The sequence below is a fragment of the Chionomys nivalis genome, chromosome 5 (genome assembly GCF_950005125.1).
Source record: "Chionomys nivalis chromosome 5, mChiNiv1.1, whole genome shotgun sequence".
Taxonomy (NCBI): domain Eukaryota; kingdom Metazoa; phylum Chordata; class Mammalia; order Rodentia; family Cricetidae; genus Chionomys; species Chionomys nivalis.
In genome coordinates, this window is record NC_080090.1 from 28,776,218 (window position 1) to 28,796,204 (window position 19,987).

The following is a 19,987-nucleotide window of genomic DNA, read 5'->3' on the forward strand; positions in this document are numbered from 1 at the left end:
GATAAATTTCAAACTGGAGCTAGCTTGGGTGTTCTCCTAGCTTTTTTTTTTTTTTTTTTTTTTTTTTTTTTTTTTTTTGGTTTTTCGAGACAGGGTTTCTCTGTGGCTTTGGAGCCTGTCCTGGAACTAGCTCTGTAGACCAAGCTGGTCTCGAACTCACAGAGATCCGCCTGCCTCTGCCTCCTGAGTGCTGGGATTAAAGGCGTGCACCACCACCTCCCGGCTCAGCTAGCTTTTATAGTAGGTGCTGCACAGGCCTCAGTGATTTTACTGAGCCATGAGCCATATTAACTATGAGATCAACCTGTAAGTCAAGATGTTCACGCCTGTGGCATTGCTGTTATGGGTGTGGGTGTGATCAGCAGTTCTTCTACTGGATTTGAGGCCCACTCCAGTACAGGGAATCCTGTCTGGTAATGTAAACCTGCTCAAAAACTCATGGTGTAGAAGGTCATAAGCTCTAGGGAGGAGCTGAATATTGGGGTTTTTTTTTAGCCAAAATGACAAAGTGTCAAACTGCCCTCTAAATATTTGCGTTTATACCCATAGACACATGCTATTCTCAGCCTTAATCAGAGAGGGCTTCCTTTCCAGCAATAAATACAGAGGCACACGGCTGCACAGGTATTGGGAATAAAATGACAGGTGAGCACTTAGCACTAAACAAGCCTTTTTTTTTTGGTTTTTCGAGACAGGGTTTCTCTGTAGCTTTTGGTGCCTGTCCTGGAACTAGCTCTTGTAGACCAGGCTGGCCTCGAACTCACAGAGATCCGCCTGCATCTGCCTCCCAAGTGCTGGGATTAAAGGCGTGCGCCACCACCATCCGGCTAAACAAGCCATTTTTGCCTCCTCTAAAGCATAAGGGAAACTGTGGGAGACAGAAAGAACGCAGAGCTAGAAGACAGGAAGAAGAGCTGTGAAGCACTGTCTTCTCAGCAAGACATGGCTGCTGCAGTCACAGAATCCCAGGCCCTCCACATGTCTGCACTGGACCTACACAAGAATGGGCCCATTCCAAGTGAGCCCCTGAGACAGAAGGGGCTCAAGGGGACCTACCCAGCACTGCTGAACTCCTACTGGTAGATTCATGGGAAGAGAAAACCATTGCTTTTGGTTGACTCCAGCAGGCCTCGGTAGATGGTCCCAACCAGTGACCACAGCACAGCCTCAGTTATATTCAGTGGGTCATAAAACGAGAAGTTATAAATGTGGGAAAGGGAGTAGGAGAGGTATTGATAGGGACAGGAGGGAGATAAGAGTGGGGTGAATCAGAATGTATTATATACATGTGTAAAATTGTCAAAGAAAGCAAAAATTCCGTTATTTATATAAACCATTTAGTGGTATTCTGCCGCAATGGTCTGAACAGACTCAGACATCTGTTTCCTCCCTTCCGAGTGGAGTGCGGCAGTGTGTCAGCACCAGGCTCCACCACCCACGGCTTCTTCTCCCTGTAGGGGAGGACTGCGGGTGCACACGGATGTGGATGCTCTAATGGTACTTACCACACACCTGCAAATTCCAGCGATTTGAGTCATTTAGAGCTAGCGCCCACTTAACTACGTTCACTCGACAATTTAGCAATCAGTTATTGAGCAATTTGTGTTTGCCAAGACACAGGAAGCAAAACACAGGATACAGTTTCTGCTCACAGATACACACTCAAGCAAAGGGGAGCGCTATGGCCATCCTACAGAGGAGACTGGGTAAGTTAACGGCCTTCCTCCACAATGAGGAGGAAGTGACAGGTGTGGACCATGCTAAAGGACTGCCAAGTAGAGATACCAACATGGTTTCTAGCCCACAATCACCCATGGGAAACCACACACACACACACACCTGGTCCCAGATGCCTTTTATATCATTTGGGCCTCCCCCGCCCCAAGGTGTGTTCTAGGTGGAATGAAAGCCACAAAACCAGTTAAAACACCATTGCAAGCCTGGAAATGTACACCTTTAATCCCAGCACCAGGAGGCAGAGGCAGGCGGATCTCTGTGAGTTCAAGGCCAGCCTGGTCTACAGAACAAGTTCCAGGACAGCAAAGATTATGAAAAGAAACCCCATGGAGCCGGGCGGTGGTGGCACACGCCTTTAATCCCAGCACTGGGGAGGCAGAGGCAGGTGGATCTCTGGGACTTCGAGGCCAGCCTGGTCTACAAGAGCTAGTTCCAGGACAGGCACCAAAGCTACAGAGAAACCCTGTCTCGAAAAACCAAAAAAAAAAAAAAAAAAAAAAAAAAGAAACCCTGTGGAAAACAAAACAGGCAAAGACACTTGTAAAAAAAGAAACAGAAAAACAAAAGAAAACAAAAACTAGGTAAAGATGACTTAGGACATTCAATTACAGTCAGTTCAGATACAAACCAAGATTGTAGTAAGTGTGAAATTTTCAAAGGGCAAAGCAAAGGGTACAGGAGAAATTAATGGTGGCCTGGGAACAGATTAATGGTAGGACTCTCACTCTGGCATTTACAAGATCGGGAGACCAATCCCAGCCTGGGGGAAAGCGTTACCAGAGGAAGCTAAGCCACTGCTGGGCTCCCGCTCTCACCTATTCTTCTCTGCAGTGTAGAATTTTATTTTTATTTATTTATTTTTTTTTGGTTTTTCGAGACAGGGTTTCTCTGTGGTTTTGGAGCCTGTCCTGGAACTAGCTCTTGTAGACCAGGCTGGTCTCGAACTCACAGAGATCCGCCTGCCTCTGCCTCCCAAGTGCTGGGATTAAAGGCGTGCGCCACCACGCCCGGCCCAGTGTAGAATTTTATAAAAGCATTAAATACTAAACCATAAAATGAGGCTGTGAGATATTTTTAAAAATAAGTAAAAAATCCTTTCGGGGCTGAGAAATAGTGCTGTTCAGAAGTAGTAGCCTTAGCTTACTTTGTGTGAGCAAGGCCCTGGATTTATTTCCCCAAGCACAGCAAAACAAGAGCACCCACCACTACCACCCTGCTACAAACCCTATCCTCCTCAACCCCCCCCCCCCACAATCCACAGTTCAGGCTATAAAGACACCACAGTAGTTTGTAGTTTAAACATATGCCCTTGTGAGTGTCAGTGCCTATGATACCCATAAAAATATGCCCTTGTGAGCGTGGGTGCTTGTGGAGGCCAAAGGAGACCAAGATACCCCATAAAAATATGCCCTTGTGAGTGTGGGTGCCCGTGGAGACCAGACGAGGCCAATATCCCAGGTCTGTAGTTAAGTTACAGATTCTTGTGAGTCACCTGGTGTGTGTTCTGGAAGCGGAACTTGGGTTCTCTGGATGAGTGGACAGTGCTCTTAACTGCCAAGTCATTGCTCCAACCTCCGGAATGTTTTAATGGAAGCCCACAGGCTTGAAAGTCTAATGGAGCACAGATATAAAGGTAGATAAGACTAGACTAAGGTAGTATCTGGTGCCCATCATAATAGGTCATACATATATAACATTTGTTTATTTTGTGGCACAATGCTCAATCACCTCTAGCCCATATACCTTCTAGATACACAATCCTGTTTTTAAGAAAAAGTTCAACATCTCCAAAAAAAAAAATATAAATAGACACAAGTAGAATGCCTGAGATACTCCTCGAAGCTCCAGGTTCTGAGAACAGAAACTAATACTAAAATGATCCACACTAAACTTCAGTCTTTTGATGCTGAACAGATCCTCAGAGCAAATGCACAAATATTCCAGCAGAGGGCAGCAACACGTCACTGTGCAGTTTCAAAACAAGTGTTTCAGGTGTGCATACACGACAGTATAAGGTTATAAGTATATGTGTATGCATGTGTGTGTATATATAAGATATTGATTTGTGTGTGTGTGTGTGGTTTTTTTTTTTTTAAAGCAGATGCTCATGCATCCTGGCCTGACAGAATTTTTAAATATTCCAGGAAGTAAACTGCAGTGACACGCCCCTTTAAACCAGCATTGGGACGGCAGAGACTGGCAGAACTCTGTGTTTGAGGACATAATGAGTTGCAAGCCAGCCAGGGCTAAATACCCTGTTTCAAAATAAATTTAATCAGAAGAGTTATATGAATAAATGTGTGTGTGAATGTTTTATATAGTAATTCCGGTGTTGCTATCACAACACTTTAGGCAGAGCAGAATTCCTCCCAGAGCTCTGAGTTGGGTGCAGTTCTTGGGTAGAGCCTGGAACAACAGCAAGGGGGTAAATTAGGTCACAATATCTCCAGACAATCATTTGCCTGTTGTTTGTGAACTTACAGAGTTGTGATTTAAGGTCCAAAAGGATTCTTTTAGAAACCGACTTCTTTGTGTGTGTATGTGTGTGGGCACATATATGTGGAGCTCAAAGGACAACTTGCAAGAATGTCTTCTCTTTTTCCACCGTGTGGATTTCAAGGTTCAAACCCAGGTTGTCAGGCTTGGCAGCAAGCACCTTTACCCACTGAGCCATCTCACTGACCCAGGATCCTTGTTGATGTTTTGTGGTACTGAGTATGGACCCTAAGGCCTGTGCATGCTAGGGGTCTACCCGGTGCTGGATGCACAGCCCTCTAGTGACTTGTTTGTAAAATCCCGATGAGGACAGCCCTGCAAAGATGGCTGAGTGTTCAAACACTCCAGACCGTAAGTATAATGGCCCACACGTCTGTGAGGCCATTCTCGGAATCATCAGATATCAGGGAAACAGAGAGACCCTATGAGTTGCGATTACATGCCCGTCAGAGGGAGACCAAAAACGGGACGATTTGATGTGCTGTTGGAATGTAGAGTGACATGACCACATGGAAAACAGTTCAGAAAACACTTCTCGCCACAGGCACACTTGGTGTGGAGAACGCACCAATTGACTCTCAGTATTTTCTCAAGGGAAGGGGGAAGGACAATATACCTTGCTTACAAGTGTTCATAACAGCTTTACTTGTCAATCACCCAACAGGTAATGAGCAACATAGACAGTTGTTGGTGGAGTGTTACTTTGATACAAGTGACAGCTTCCAAGAATACTGAAAATGTGATGAGGGAGAAAAGGCACAGGGAACTCTAGAACGAGCCTGAGTGGGTGGGAGTGGGCGAGTGGGTGGGGACGTGGGGAAGGCACAGGGATAACGGGAGAGTTTGGTGTCTTTACTGTAGTTACCGCTACAAGAGTCTCAACATTTCTCCGAAGCTCTTGGGCAGTCCCTTAATACGCATTCCTTTGATCATGTGTAAATTATACTTCTATAAATGTTATTTAAAATTAAAAATAAATATTTGCCTAATGTAGTTTGTGACAAACCAAATATTGACTAGACACTTGATTTTTGATGGAAGCCCTCAGTCTAACCTGAGCAAACCTCACCTGTCTCTAATACTCCAGCATCCTCCACATAGCCCTGGGGCATCTCATAACTGAAACTCTTATTGAGAGATTGTAAACAGGTAGCTGTGACAATGAACATAAAGAAACCCAGATCCTATAAGCTTTCATCCCCTTTCCCCCAGTGGAAACGGTTTTCAGAATGCTGTCACATCTAAACGTTAACATGAATGTTAACGGCCAGTCTTATTCAGATTCCGTTATTCTCGCTACATACATTTGGGTGTGTGTTATGCTATTGGTGGGCCGTAGAGGAACAGTGTTAGACTGATCAGTGGTTAAGAGCTTGATGTCTTTCCGAGGACTTAAGTTTGGATCCCAGCACCTGCCTCAGGCAACTTATAACTGCTTATAACCTCAGCATAACTGACACTCTCTTTCGGCCTCTGCACACACATGTATATAGACATGCATGTACATACACAAAATTAAAAAAAAACTAACATAGAATATTTTTTTTTAAAGATTAAGGTCCCTTTTTTATTTTTATTTTTTTACAGGATTTCTCTGTAGGTTTTTTTTTATTATTTATTTAACTTTATTTTATGTGCATTGGTGTGACGGTGTCAGATCTCCTGCAACTGGATCTTCAGACAGTTGTGAGCTGCCATGTGGGTGCTGGGAATTGAACTATGAATTCTTTCTGACCCTTTTCATAGTTTTTCTCCAACACTGAGTGTGTTCACATCAGTGTACTGATTGGTCACTGTTGTGAGTCTACGGGGACATCCCTGGGGCTGTCTTTCCATGCAGTGGTGTTCAATTCTTTTTTCTTTTTTTGGTTTTTCGAGACAGGGTTTCTCTGTGGTTTTGGAGCCTGTCCTGGAACTAGCTCTGTAGACCAGGCTGGTCTCGAACTCACAGAGATCCGCCTGCCTCTGCCTCCCGAGTGCTGGGATTAAAGGCGTGCGCCACCACCGCCCTGCTCTTTTTTTTTGTTTTTGTTTTTGTTTTTCGAGACAGGGTTTCTCTGTGGTTTTGGAGCCTGTCCTGGAACTAGCTCTTGTAGACCAGGCTGGTCTCAAACTCACAGAGATCCGCCTGCTTCTGCCTCCCGAGTGCTGGGATTAAAGGCGTGCGCCACCACAGCCCGGCTTGGTGTTCGATTCTATACACGCTTCAGGAGCTCATCTGTGAGCTCTTTGGTTTGGTTTGCATGCAGCCATGTTCAGAGGAGAAGTCTGGGAAGCTGACGGGATGAGGAAGGGGTCTGATCTCATGAATGGATTTATAGATTAACTTTTCTTGTTTTTGTTTTGTTTTGTTTTGAGGCAGGGTTTTTCTGTGTAGTCCTGGTTGTCCTGAAACTCGCTCTGTAGACCAGGCTGGCCTCAAACTCACAGAGATCCACCTGCTTCTGCCTCCCAAGTGTTGGAACTAAAGGCGTACACCACTATTGCCTGGCCAAATTAAGAAATGTTAAAAAAAAGATTTGCTTATGTGTATGCAGGTGTCTGCGTGCATGTGTGCAAGCACATGCTCCTGTGAGTGCACAGAGGCCAGCGGAGGGGACTGAATCTGTTGGAGCTGGAGTTAGAAGCATCTGTGGCTGCCTGGCTTCCTGTGTGGGGCTGGGATCTGAATCTGAGCCCTCCTGATCGCACAGGAAACACTGCAGGTGCTCTTAACTGCTGTGCCATTCCTCCAGCCCAACTTTTTTTTCTTATTCTTTTTGATACAGGCTCTCTTTTTTTTTTTTTAACATTTTAAAAAGATTTTTTTCCCCATATAGATGTTTTGCTGCATGTATGTCTATGCACCGGCTGTGTGCCTGGTGCCTAGCAGGGCCAGAAAAGAGCATCAGATTCTGTAGAGCTGGAGCTGTAGACATTTGTTAGCCACCACATGGGCACTGGGAATTGAGCTTGGGTTCTGGAAAGATCAGCTAGTGCTCTTAACCACTGAGCCACCTCTCCAGTCGCCTTGGCTTCCCTGGAACTCGCCATGCAGTCCAGTAGGCCTTGGCTCACAGCAGTTTCCCTCCTGCACCCCTTAGTGCTTCACAACCACAGGCTTTTGTGACCCCTGGCTTGGAGTCAGAAGTTTTTGTTTTTGGATTTTTGGCTTTTCAAGACAGGGTATCTTTGTGTCCCTGGCTGTCCTGTCAGGTTGTTTTTTAGTTAAGTTAGCACACAGAGTAATGACATGTTCAGACCTTCTTGTCTTTCTCCCTAATTTCTTCTGTTTTTATATCACAAATATCTGGATTCAGACCCTGGTGTGCTATCAGAGCTGGGGAGCTTTAGAGAGTAGATCACTGGGAGCGTGTGCCTTTGGAGGACATGTTTGCTCATGCAGCAGCCTTACATGATATAGAGTCACCCAGGAAGAGGGCACCTTAGCTGAACAGCTCTGATCAGATTGGCCTGGAGCCAAGTCTATGTTAGATTGCCTTCATTGACAGCCGATGTGGGAGGACCCAGTCCACTATGGGTGGCACCATTCCCCTTGGTAGATAGGTCTCAGCTACATAAGCTAGCCGACAGTGAGTCTGTAGTGCGTCAGTACACAGCATTTCCCCACGGTTTCGGTTTCAGTTCTTGACTTCCCTCAGTGACCGACTGTGATCTGGAACTGTAAGTTGAAACAAGCACTTTCTTCCTCAAGTTGTTTTTGGTCATGGTATTTATCACAGCAACAGAAAGGAAACAAGGACACCAGTTCCTCTTGGTTAACTGATAAACTGTTCTCTAGGAGGAGTTGCTGACGGAGATCAACCGTTCCTGAAGAGGTGCGATGCAATGTTTTTAAAAACTGTCTGCCTTCAGAGGATCTCTGTGAGTTTGAGGCCAGCCTAGGCTACAGGAGCTAGTTGCAGGACAGGCTCCAAAGCTATAGAGAAACACTGTGTCCAAAAACTAAACAAAACGAAAAACCAAATAAAACAAAAAACAAAAGCCTTTCTGCTTTTACAGACTCGAGGGATACATGTTGATCATGTGGACAAAAGATTCCCACAGGTAGCCTTGGGGACCCTCTTCCAATTCTGCACGGCCATTCTCTAAAACCAGGTCTTCCTGGTGGTGCTCAGGCTTTGGGGGAAAAAAGGTAAAAAGTAGATGCGCAGAGGATGTAAAGTTGAACAAGCTGCTCACCAAGATGGGCTGCAGCTTCCTGTCACCCTGCAGTGTCTGCTGAAACAAGAGTGTCGTTTTGAGAAGTTCGCACTCTTAGCTGCTAGAGACTTCTGGGAACAGAAACTGAAGCAGTCGACGGCAATGACCACAACTCAGAAACTGAAACCACATTCTAAGTTTGCACCAAATTGCCTGCTCTGGCTGTTTTCATTGTGCCTGACTGTAAGGAATATATTTAGTTGTGTGAAATGTACCATCTTCAGAGCAGAAACTCATGTAAACCTTCTGTTATTTGTAATGACTCTTCCAAATGTCAGCACAAGCAACCAACACTCTAGTAAAGATACAGCCTCTACAAGCAACAAGCCAATGCCACTGTAGGCATGCAAAACAGACACCATCCTAAGTGGCTCCGAAGGACCCAGACAGGGCAAAGGGAAGATAAAGATAACAAAGGGACTTTTTTCTCCCTTTTGGGTTGTCTAACTCTGCAGCTGACTGACCTGGTACTATCTAGCCCAGCGTGGCTTTCAATTGTCGTAATTCTCTTGCTTCGACTTCTAGACTGCTGGAATTACAGGCAGAGTTGTTTTTATTTTCCCTTGAGAAAAAAAAATTGGATTTATCATTTATGTGAATACTATACAAAATCTAGGAATTAACAGTATGCTGGAGAACATGGTAGAAACATATTATAAAGGCAAAACTAACCATTCGTCTTATTGAACTGTTGGAATCAGTCACTAGGAGCTTAAACCTGTTGAGCATTTTCATGAAAAACTACTTTCTGAGAAATAAAACTATTTCAGTGAACAAGCAGACTGAACTCCCAGCACAAGTTTAGAAATGAGACTTTCCTCTACCCTTTCTTCTCCTTGTTGTTTCAAGACACGGTCTCACTATGTAGTCCTAGCTGGGCTAGAACTTGCTTTATAGATTAGGGCCGGTTGGAACTTTTGGGAATCCTCCTGTGTCTGCTTCCCAAATGCTGGGATTGCAGGCGTGCACCACTACGCCTGTCAGCTTAAAGTTCACCAACAGTCTCTTGTATCAGCAGTGAGACTTAACACTTCTGTGACAATTGTTCACCAACAGTCACTTGTATCAATAGTGAGACTTAACAGTTCTGTGACAATTGCGACTGACCACTTGGCTTTGTAAAGGGCATGGATGATATCAGTTACTAAAGATGAATAAATGGGGGCTGGCAAGATGACTAAAATGGGTAAAGGTGCTTGCTGCCATCCTCAGAACCCACATAGTGAATGGAGAGGACTAAGTACTTCAGGTTGTCCACACACACACACACACACACACACACACACACACTGTACACAGATGCATAAATGACTAAGTGAACAAAAGCAGAATGCTTGAGAAAACAGACTTTAGAAATGTATGTTCGGTAACAGCTTTAGTCAATTGATCACACCGTTTATTTAAGCCCATGTTCTATGGTAAGTTTGTACTTGGAAAACCGCAAGCAAAACTTCAGAAAGAAAGCCTTGCCCTTTAAGAGAACAACCTTGATTGATGGTGATCGAGCACACACTGTACACAGGGGAAGAAAGCACTTTTAATGCAATTTATTTGAAATGCTTCCAGAAAAGTTTAAGGCCATTATACAAAAAGTCTCCATTTCACCAAAACATTCACCCACTCTCTTCCCGCAGGCTGACCCTGACAGGGAGAGTGGCAGCGGCTCTCCAGAGAACAGCTCCGGGTTCCTCCCTCATCCAGTCCTGTCTCAGCCGGTTCACTTGCTAAGTCGGCTACTTAAGAAACAAAGTGGTTTTAAATAAACTTGTAATAAAAAAAAAATTCACCACGGTAAAAATCTATAAATACAGAGATCTGCTTTACAGGGTAGAACTGATCATAACATTTGCTTTGAAATATAATAATGTAACACACCTTGCTTTTCTTCTGGGAACTCTCACCACAGTTTCTTTCAGTGCGCGTGGCACATGGATGTGATTAAAGGGATCGTTTTGTATGTTGCTTTCTTTTCTGTAAACTTGATAGATGCAGAAATTAACAGGAAGAAACATTTTTGGCAATAATTTAGAATCCGTACTACTACTAGTGCTGGCGGGGTCCCCTGAGTATTTACACTTGCAAAGAGCTATTCGGTGTATTTTGTGAACTTCTTTTCAAGGTCTTTTTATCCATCCTTGCTCTGTAAATCAAGGCTGGAACACAGAACTTTCCAGTTTGGCTAGCTAACTGGTCCTAGTTAATCACAGCTAATGAAATTGGCCTCAGGAGGGATTAACCACCATTCTGATTATAGCTCAATAGAGATACAAACTCAGGGCCCAAAAGCAGAGCAGGAAATCCCAAGACCCTCTAGACTAACAACAACTTTGGTGGCTCCCACAAGAGGCTTCGGGGATGGCGACACATTTCTCATTCCCAAGTCCTTCTCTCACGTTTGTAAACAGAGTCGCTTGTGCGGTCACTATCTCTATGTTACGTCATTGCCACTCTGAAGCAGGAGCAGCTGAGGCAGATGAACATAATGCAGACAGGACTCAGAACCTTGGCAGATCTTCCCTGGCCCTGGGATCTCTCCTGGTGTTGCAGGCTAGACTCTTTTTGTCAAGTCACTAGCCCTGAGAAACACCTCCCATAGTCACTCCCATTTTAGTTGAATATTTAGAACTAGCAGCTACTTTTAATTTTTTGATTTTGTTTTCACTATGGAACTCAGTTTGACCTAGAACTTGATATATAGCCAAGGCTGTTCTTGAACTCCAGGTCTTCCTGTCCCTGCTTTCAAGTGCTGGGATTGTAGGCCTGTCCAGCAGCTGCTTTTGTCTTGGCTCTTACTGAAGCCAACTTCTGTTTCATGTCTTCATAGATTATCACATTCAACTTACACTGGATGAAACCACAGCGCTCAAACAAAGTCAAACCTAGGAAACCCCCAGAGATGTTTTTGTGCTTTCTGGCTGAATAACATGGAACCCGAGTTCACTTCAAGGGCTTGACTTTCCTGGTTTCTATTTGAACGCCGTCTCAATACTCTGAAAAGCTCTATCTCTATTCCAGGTCTTCGGCTACTGAGTCGAGGAGTTACAGAGCACTAGAGAGGCATGGGACAAAAGGACTTGTCAACACAGAACAGTAGTTTAGAGATCCTTTCTGTCATGAAAACCCAGTAGGACAACTCAGAGTAACTTGTCCAATCCCTCTCCACTCATCCAGACACTTATGAGACAGAGCAGCAGGGGAAGGGCGGCTGCGGACTCCAGCTGACAGAGTAGTTGGCAATTGCAGTATGAGGGGCAAGGTACAGACACAAGGGACACATGTGCACGGGCACAGAAGTTTTTCAGCGTGCCTCTCCAGACTGTCCGCGTGTGGAATGTGACTCCCAAGCAGGTACGACATGGGTGCAGTCCTCTGTCAGCCGCTCTCCTCTGGCCTGCTGTCTGCACAGGACACGTCTGTCTGCTCCATCCGCTCACATTCCAGGCTGACCTCACTGGTGTCCATACTGCAGTCCGATGCACTGTCCGATTGGTCCATCTGCTCCAGTTTTATCTCTCCTTCTGGCTCCCTGGTGTCGGTGCCAGGACCCAGGAGTCCCTCAGAGTCAAGCAACCCAGCCTGCCCAGCAGCAGACAGAACCGTTTCTTTGGCTTGCCGGATACAGTTGAGCCACTGCTGTTTGTTGAAGGTGTCATTGGCTTGGAGTGAGTGGGTCTGACTTTGGGATCCATTTTTGAAACTGACTCTGAAGAAATTTTTAACTAGAAATGAAGAAGGGATGAGAGGAGAGTTACTGGGTAGGTATTTGCCAGGCTAACCATAGAACACAGAGTAGCACTAAGCCCCGGTCCCAGGCCAGACACTGTTGACTGCAGAGTGTCTCCTACTGATGCAGGACTCAGTTCTACCCTGATGCCACTCACAGCTGACTAGAGTGGCACAGGCCTAGCTCAGTTTTCCTCAAGGGATTGGCTATTACAGCTGCCTAAATGTCGGAAATACTAGAATACTGGAGAGGACGTGGGAGGGGTTGGAGAGACGAAACTGAAGGGGAGAAGGGACGCGATCACATTTTAACTTAAAAGGACCCTCTCAGAGAAACAGCCTGTTAACTTCTCTCTTTTTTCCATTATTATTATTTTTATTATTTGGAGGCAGGGTCTCACTATGTAGTTCTGGCTGGTTCGGAATTCACCTAGCCGCAAACTCACAGAGATCCCCCTGCCTCTGCCTCCTAAGGGTTGGGATGAAGATCACTACGCCCAGGGTTTTAGTTTTCTAACCAGCATTGGGAATATTTGACCATCATATACTGTACACTCCATAGGAACAAAACTGTAATGTCTTGGTGTATCATTAGTTCCTAAAACAGTGCTTACTACATAACAATGTCTGACAGAGGCTGAAATCATGGCTTCTCATGGTCATTTCCTTTATTTAGTTAAGTCTTGCATTAGACAGGCTGGAGAGATGGCTTTGTGTTTAAGAGCACACTGGCTGCTCTTCCAGAGGTTCTGAGTTCAATTCCCAGCAACTACATGGTGGCTCACAACCACCTATAATGAGAACTGGTGCCCTCTTCTGGCATGCAGGCATATATGCAGGCAAAATACTGTATATATATAATAAATACATCTTTTTTTTTTTTTTTTTTGGTTTTTCGAGACAGGGTTTCTCTGTGGCTTTGGAGCCTGTCCTGGAACTAGCTCTTGTAGACCAGGCTGGTCTCGAACTCACAGAGATCCGCCTGCCTCTGCCTCCCGAGTGCTGGGATTAAAGGCGTGCGCCACCACCGCCCGGCCTACATCTTTTTTTTAAAAGGTCTTGTATTAGGAGTGGCCTTGTCCTCCTTATACCTCCTCTGTGATTGCTGACAGCCTTGGGCCCGCAGTCTTGAGACCAAGCACCATGCCTTTGATAAAGTTGCAGAGTTCTGATGGAGAGATATTTGAAGTTGATGCAGAAATTGCCAAACAAGATATGACTATCAAGATCATGCTGGAAGATTTGGGAATGGATGATGAGGGAGATGATGATCCTGTTCTTTACCAAATACTAATGCAGCAATTCTAACAAAAGTCATTCAGTGGTGCATCCATCACAAGGATGACCCTCCTCCTCCTGAGGATGATGAGAACAAAGAAAAGCAGACAGATGATATTCCTGCTTGGGACCAAGAATTCCTGAAAGTTGACCAAGGAACACTTTATGAACTTATTCTGACTGCAAACTACCTAGACATCAAAGGTTTGCTTGATGTCACATGCAAGACTGTGGCCAATATGATTAAGGGGAAAACTGAGGGAGATTCGTAAAACCTTCAATATCAAAAAGGACTTTACTGAAGAGGATGAGGCCCAGGAACGCAAGGAGAACAGTGGTGTGAAGAGAAGTGAAGTGCTGTGCCTGACACTGTAACACTAGAAGGGTTGTTGTGTATGCTAGTTGCACTGCTCTGCTTATAATTGTTAATGTTAGGGGCTGGAGAGATGGCTCAGTGGTTAAGAGCACTGACTGCTCTTCCAGAGGTCCCAAGTTCAATTCCCAGCACCCACATGGCAGCTCACAACTATCTGTAATTCCAGTTTCAGGGGACCCGACACCCATGGCAAATCACCAATGCACATAAATTAAATAAATATTTATTTATTTTAAAAAATAATTGTTAATATTAGAACAGTGGACAAACGCAGTCTCGTCCTCACTGCAGGTGTAGTTCCAGTATAGATCTGACCTATGGCTGAGTTTCTTCTATGAGCAGGAGTTCTTTTGTTTTTGTTTTGTTTTTTTCAATATTCTGAATAAAACTCTGTGGAAAGTGGCATTTTGGGCTTTCCCTCTTTCTGTAAAGTGATTTCTGCCTAGTTCGTTGTCCAGTTAACTTCAGTGAGCCTTTGGAAATTGGCATTGCAAATAAAACAACTTATGAGAAGTATCCTGAAGTGGAATTAATCAAACATGATCTTTGTTCATGAGTTGGAAACTGGAACAAGGGAACTTGAAGTCAATGTCGCAAGTGGGGTTGTTAAGCTGTGTTCCAGCCTCTTTGCTGCTGGTAAGCTTGTATACAGCTGGGCTCTTTTGATTGGATCTGAGGACTTGTTTTGTCTTATCCGCCTCCTTTAATTTTTAATCTCAGCTTTGAGTATGTTGCCTAGAGATTTAGTTTACTACCCATTTTGGTTTGGGAAGGGTGGCTATACCTAGACATCTGTTAGCTTTTCAAGGGGCTGTAACTAGACATTTGGTAGCTTTTCAATTAAAAACTTACTTCAAAAAAAAAGTCCTGTATTAGAAATGCCCACTGAATAGAGCAGCAGGTGAACACGTACCCCAGCTCATCATTCGTTTTGCTCTTGTCTTCTTCTGAGGTAAGGCTTTCACTACGTAGCCCAGGTTGGCCTCAAACTTAATCCCATGCTGGACCATGGCAGCTAGGCTCTAGTTGATTCTCCTTAGACCTCTTCAGCAACTACACCGGAACAACTATAACACCTTACACTGTGCAGCTAGCAACCACACAGAGACTGTACGGGATTAAGCATACTTTCATGTAGCAGTAGGCGACAGAGCCAGGGAGCAAAAGAAACACCAGCTGCAGTTGCAATGGACAAGCTCAGACACTGGATGCTACTTAATGCTCAAAGCAATCCCAGAAGGAAAAGCAGACAAATGGGAAACTGAGGCTCACAGAGGTGGAACTTGATTGCACATCAGTAAGTTAAGAGTCAGCATTGGAGCCCAGTTTGGCTTCAAGGCTGGGGCTGTTCTCTTTTCCCCAGCCAGCCATTCCTTCCCCGTTTCTACGCTCTAATGGTCCACTATGTCTCTGCAGTCCGCTACCCACACATACTTCTCTCGTTGTTGCTGAAGGCCCCACGCAGGGAGCCGCCCAGCCGCACTTCTCCATCCTGCAGGTCTTCCAGCATGAGGTCCTTCACCGGGATGGGCTGCCGGTACAACTGGTAGCAGAGTTGTTCATTGTGAGTGACAGCTCGAGTGATCACAAGCACTTCTTGAAACAGGAAAACATGGAGTTTCTAAAAGAAACAGGATTGTCCTGAGCGACAGTGCAGTAAGTGGTGAGTTTGTGGGTGGGCCTCTGTGCAAGAGGTCTCTAGGAACGGGGTTCATAATGGAGTATGAGTGTGTGCCCAAATCTGTTTCTAGGAAAGCAGAAGTGGGCAGGTTTGAAGCATTTCCAGATACATATATCCACTGCCTTAATACAGCTTCCTCTTTGGGGACCCACTGGAGCAAGGCTTTCTATAGTTAACTGTAACCAGAACCCTACTTACATTACAGTTCACAACCTATCCATACGCATACAGCCTCCAGCTCGACTGAGAGAAAAATAAGGGAACAGAATGGACAGGGTAATGAAATGGAATCAACGCTCTCCTGGCTTCGATACAATTCTAAGAGATCAAGTTAATAGTCTACAAAGGATGAGACTGTACATCAGAGCCTAATAACAGCTCTAGCTTCCAAAACCCATAAAAGTTTACATATGTTTCTTCAACCACTGGCTGACCATCAACTTTAACCAGCATCTCTGGCTGGGACTCTGCTCATCAGAGAGGGACATGGGCACTGCTGGAGTCAGAGAAAGAGGACCTGTATGTTCTCAGTAAGTTCATCAGTGCCTGGGTTCTCTGGAGAGCTTGTGCTTACAGGGTGGATGGCTGATCTCAAACATGAAGACATTGTCCACGAAAGCCAGCTGCCTGTGTGGAGCTGGGGCAGAAAGTCTTAGAAAATGAAGGTGTGCCTCAAATCACACAATGAGAGTAAGTAAGCTTCCTGTGTGGTGCTGGCGCATATCTGTGGCGTTCAACCCCAAGTACCAGACCCTTCTCATGGTCTGGAAATGTTCAGGAGTTAAAAGGTGGAATGACGCAGCTTGGATACTGGGCTCTGGATTTCTAGGGAGGACGTGGAGATGCCAACCCAGGACTCTTAAAAGAAGCCACCAGCAGGGGGCTGGGTAGGAAGTCAACATTAGAATCTTGATTTGAGTAGGGGAAGCACATTCCGCATGCCACGCCTCCAGCCACACACAATTCATATACTGCATAGGCAAACAACTCTAGCAGCCCTTGGGTGGGGATGTAGATCTTAAAAGATTGGCTGGGCACACAGTTGCAATTCTTCTAGTGGTGAAGTGGAGGGAATTGCAAATTCAAGGCTAGCCTGGGCTATACATTGAGCCTGAGTTAAACCTAGGCCACCTGGGGAAGACTCTTTCAAAATAAACAAACAATAACGGTTTTAAAATGCTCAAAGATCATAAAACAACAAAGCACAAAATAAACAAGCTAAAGGCCCCTCCAGGTTCCCCTCCCCAGCCCCCCAGAAGGTAGAAATGTGTTAAAGATATCCCTTTAAGAGGAGAGGAGAGATGGGTGGGTCATTGGACTAGGAACTTTTGTTTCTACACCAGTCTTTCCTCTAGCTGAGGCAGGCAGTTTGAACTGGGATTGTCTGGGCAATGTTTTTAAAATATCCATCTTTTATAAGTCCTCACTGAGAATCAACTCCCTTTGCTCTCGCTTCTGTGCCATTTTTTCCTGACACAGGACTTTGTTCATAATAATGTTCACACCTCTGGTGAGAGTCAAACCCAACAAACCTCCCACCCCGACTGCTGTCTTTACTCTCAGAGCTCCGGTGCCCGTAGACCTCATCTTTCTGCCATCCCGTCAGAGAGGCCATGGCACTGGTGTTTGAGAAGAAAACTGGGCTGCCTCCTGGGGAGCAACGCTTCTTCCTGTTTCTCAAGACTTCCTAGAAAGAACCTTCAAGGAACTGAGTGTTCCCCCATGTAAGTCCTCTCCGGCTTCCTGGAAATCTCTTTCTGGCAGTCAGTAACTCTCACACACATGCAGGTCCACATACAGTAGCTTCAGAGGATCTCGGTGGCGCCGTTACAAATGGTATGGCCGAATCCATAGGAGTCCTGATGAGAGGCTATGCAACCTACTCTCCAACAACAAGGGGTAATTCCAGACTTGCTCACATAAGCCGAAAGGTTGTCTCTTAAAATCATTAAGTTTAATCGACGTCTTCTAAGGTAAATACTTTTTGAGAGACAGGTTTTCACTATGTACTCAGGCTGACCTGGAAACTGTTAAATGGATCAGGCTGGCCTCATACTCTCTCTGCAGCCCTGACGGACTCTGAACTTCTGATTTTCCTGTTTCGGTTTCTCAAGTAGCTGGGATCATGGATCTGGGCCACTAGGTCTCGCTCACCCTCTTCTGCAGTCAAAGTGGGATGTAGAGTGTATGCCTATAATCCCAGATGCTGGGGAGGCTGAGGCAGGAGCGTGGCTTGACTCATCCTAGTCTGAAGCTAGTTGGGACAATTTAATTGAGACTCAGAGGGCTAGAAATGTATTCAGTGGCAGAGTGCTTGCCTGGTGGCAGTAACTGGGTAAAACTCCTAACACCACAAAAAGATCAGAGAAAAAAAGCTGGAGTGGGGGTGGGGATCTAGGGGTAGGGGAAGCACCAGGGTAAGGCCCTGGGGAGAGGAACTACTTACCACACCCCGGTTATTTTTCAGTTCGCCATGACAACACAGGACCCTCGAGCTGTCAATCAGGGAATCTTTCTGACCTTCTTCCAAGTAAAGAAGCCGCTCTTTGTAATAACGGCATTCCGATTCCCCAGTCTTGGTGTTGATTTCTGCCACGATACCCTGAATGATGTTTATCTATAGAAACAAAGAAAAGTATAAAATGGGGGAAGTAAGCCAACCACCCACAGCCATAGGCTTAGAGCCAGCCTCGTGGCTACGCAGACACTGCTGCATCCAGCATGGAGAGCTACCTATGTGGCCACTGTGGGGAAGTGGGAAAATAAAGCTTTGTGTGTGTGTGTGTGTGTGTGTGGTGGGGGGGATAGAGTCTTACACTATGAAGCCCTGGCTGTCTTAGAACTCACTATGCAGTCCAGGCTATACTAGAACTCACTATGTAGCCCAGGCTGGTCTCAAACTCACAAAGATCCACCTGCTTACTGTGCACCATAGTTTCCAGCTAAGGTTAATATACTCTTATCAGATTTGTCTATAATTTAAACACACACACACATACACACACACACACACACACACACACATATATATATGTGTGTGTGTGTGTATGTGTGTGTATCATATACTATGCTGGCTAAGCCTATGGGGCATTTTCTTGATTACTGATTGATGTGAATAGGCCCAGTCCATGTGGGTAGTGCCACTCCTGAGCAGGTGGTCCAGAGTTGTGTAAGAAAGCAGGCTGAGCAAGTCATGGGGAGCAAGCCAGTAAGGAGCACCCCTGCAAGGTTTCTACTCCCGTCCTTGCCTCTAGATTCTTGCCCTGGCTTCCCTTGGTTATGGACTTATGACCTGTAAGGTGAAATAAACTCTTTTCTGCCCACGTTGGCTTTAGTCATGGTGTTTAGTCACAGCAGCAGAGCCCTACCTAAGACACGAGCAAATCTAAAGTGATACATAGCGTTATCTGAGCGGCAGAGATAGAAAGTAGTCTTGGATGCTTCACGTGCCTATAATCCTAACATTTGGGATGCTGAGGCAGGAAGACCATGAGGAGGATGTTTGAGACCAGCTTGGGTTGCAAGGCAAGTTCCTAGGCCAGTCCATAATGGGACCCTGTTTCAAGAAACCAACACCATGCAAACACTCACCACCAAATGCAAACCAAACCGAACCAACCCAAATGGAACGGAACTGAATGGATCCAAATCAAAGGGGAGGCATCTGAACAGTTGCTTAATGGTTTAACTCCTTGACCTTTCTTTTTTGTTTTTTTGTTTTTCGAGACAGGGTTTCTCTGTGGTTTTGGAGCCTGTCCTGGAACTAGCTCTTGTAGACCAGGCTGGTCTCGAACTCACAGAGATCTGCCTGCCTCTGCCTCCCAAGTGCTGGAATTAAAGGCGTGTGCCACCACCGCCTGGCTTCCTTGACCTTTCTATGTTTTCAGCAGATGGTGGAATCCACGCATCCCGTCGATGAAGACCTCAGCGGTAATAGCTATCTATGGCTTCTTATCACTGAACTATTTACTAGCTGCATTGGGACAGCTGAGTTCCCTGCAAGTGCCCAGAAGAACTAGAGCGGTCCTCACCACAGATATAATAGGCTCACTTCCTAATTTAACTCAGGAACTGAACAGGCGGCATGTCATGCGAAGAGTTACAAACTCAAATGTTACAGTGGTTCCTCGAGCAGCTCCAACCACTTTCATACAGCTTCTTTCTCTGGTACGTGACAAAATATTCACAGGCAAAGCAACGCAGCCAGCAGCATGACTCCACACTCTGAATCTGCTTCAACCCACAAAACACAGAGTTTTGTGTTGTATCAACCCGGTACCCCGAGGCTCTGGCCTTTTTATACCGGGTCTTAACGGAGCTTTATTCTGCATGATTTCTGAGAGTTCTAGTTACATACAGTAGACCGACAGTAACGAACGGTCACAGTGGTTGTGTGTTATAATTACATGTGTTGTTACACATCTTGCTAGGGTTCAAACTGAAGGCAAGAATAGGGGAACAATGAGAAACACAACTGTAAGGAGCCAACACCC

General features: G+C 45.4%; 1 protein-coding gene and 1 pseudogene across 3 annotated transcripts in view; one reads left to right on the forward strand and one right to left on the reverse strand.

Annotated features, from left to right (window-relative positions):
- Positions 1 to 9,835: 9,835 nt before the first annotated feature.
- Arhgef3 (Rho guanine nucleotide exchange factor 3) overlaps positions 9,836 to 19,987 on the reverse strand; it is a 287,187-nt gene continuing 277,035 nt past the window's right edge. For all 3 annotated transcript variants that reach the window (XM_057770292.1, XM_057770293.1, XM_057770294.1), the window contains 3 exons: positions 17,941 to 18,111; positions 15,248 to 15,434; positions 9,836 to 12,155 (listed from right to left, as the gene is read on the reverse strand). In XM_057770292.1, coding sequence (XP_057626275.1) covers positions 11,809 to 12,155; positions 15,248 to 15,434; positions 17,941 to 18,111 — 705 coding nt within the window. In that variant the 3' untranslated portion in view covers positions 9,836 to 11,808. The remainder of the gene's footprint in view (positions 12,156 to 15,247; positions 15,435 to 17,940; positions 18,112 to 19,987) is intronic.
- Positions 13,303 to 13,790, forward strand: LOC130874795 (S-phase kinase-associated protein 1-like; annotated as a pseudogene).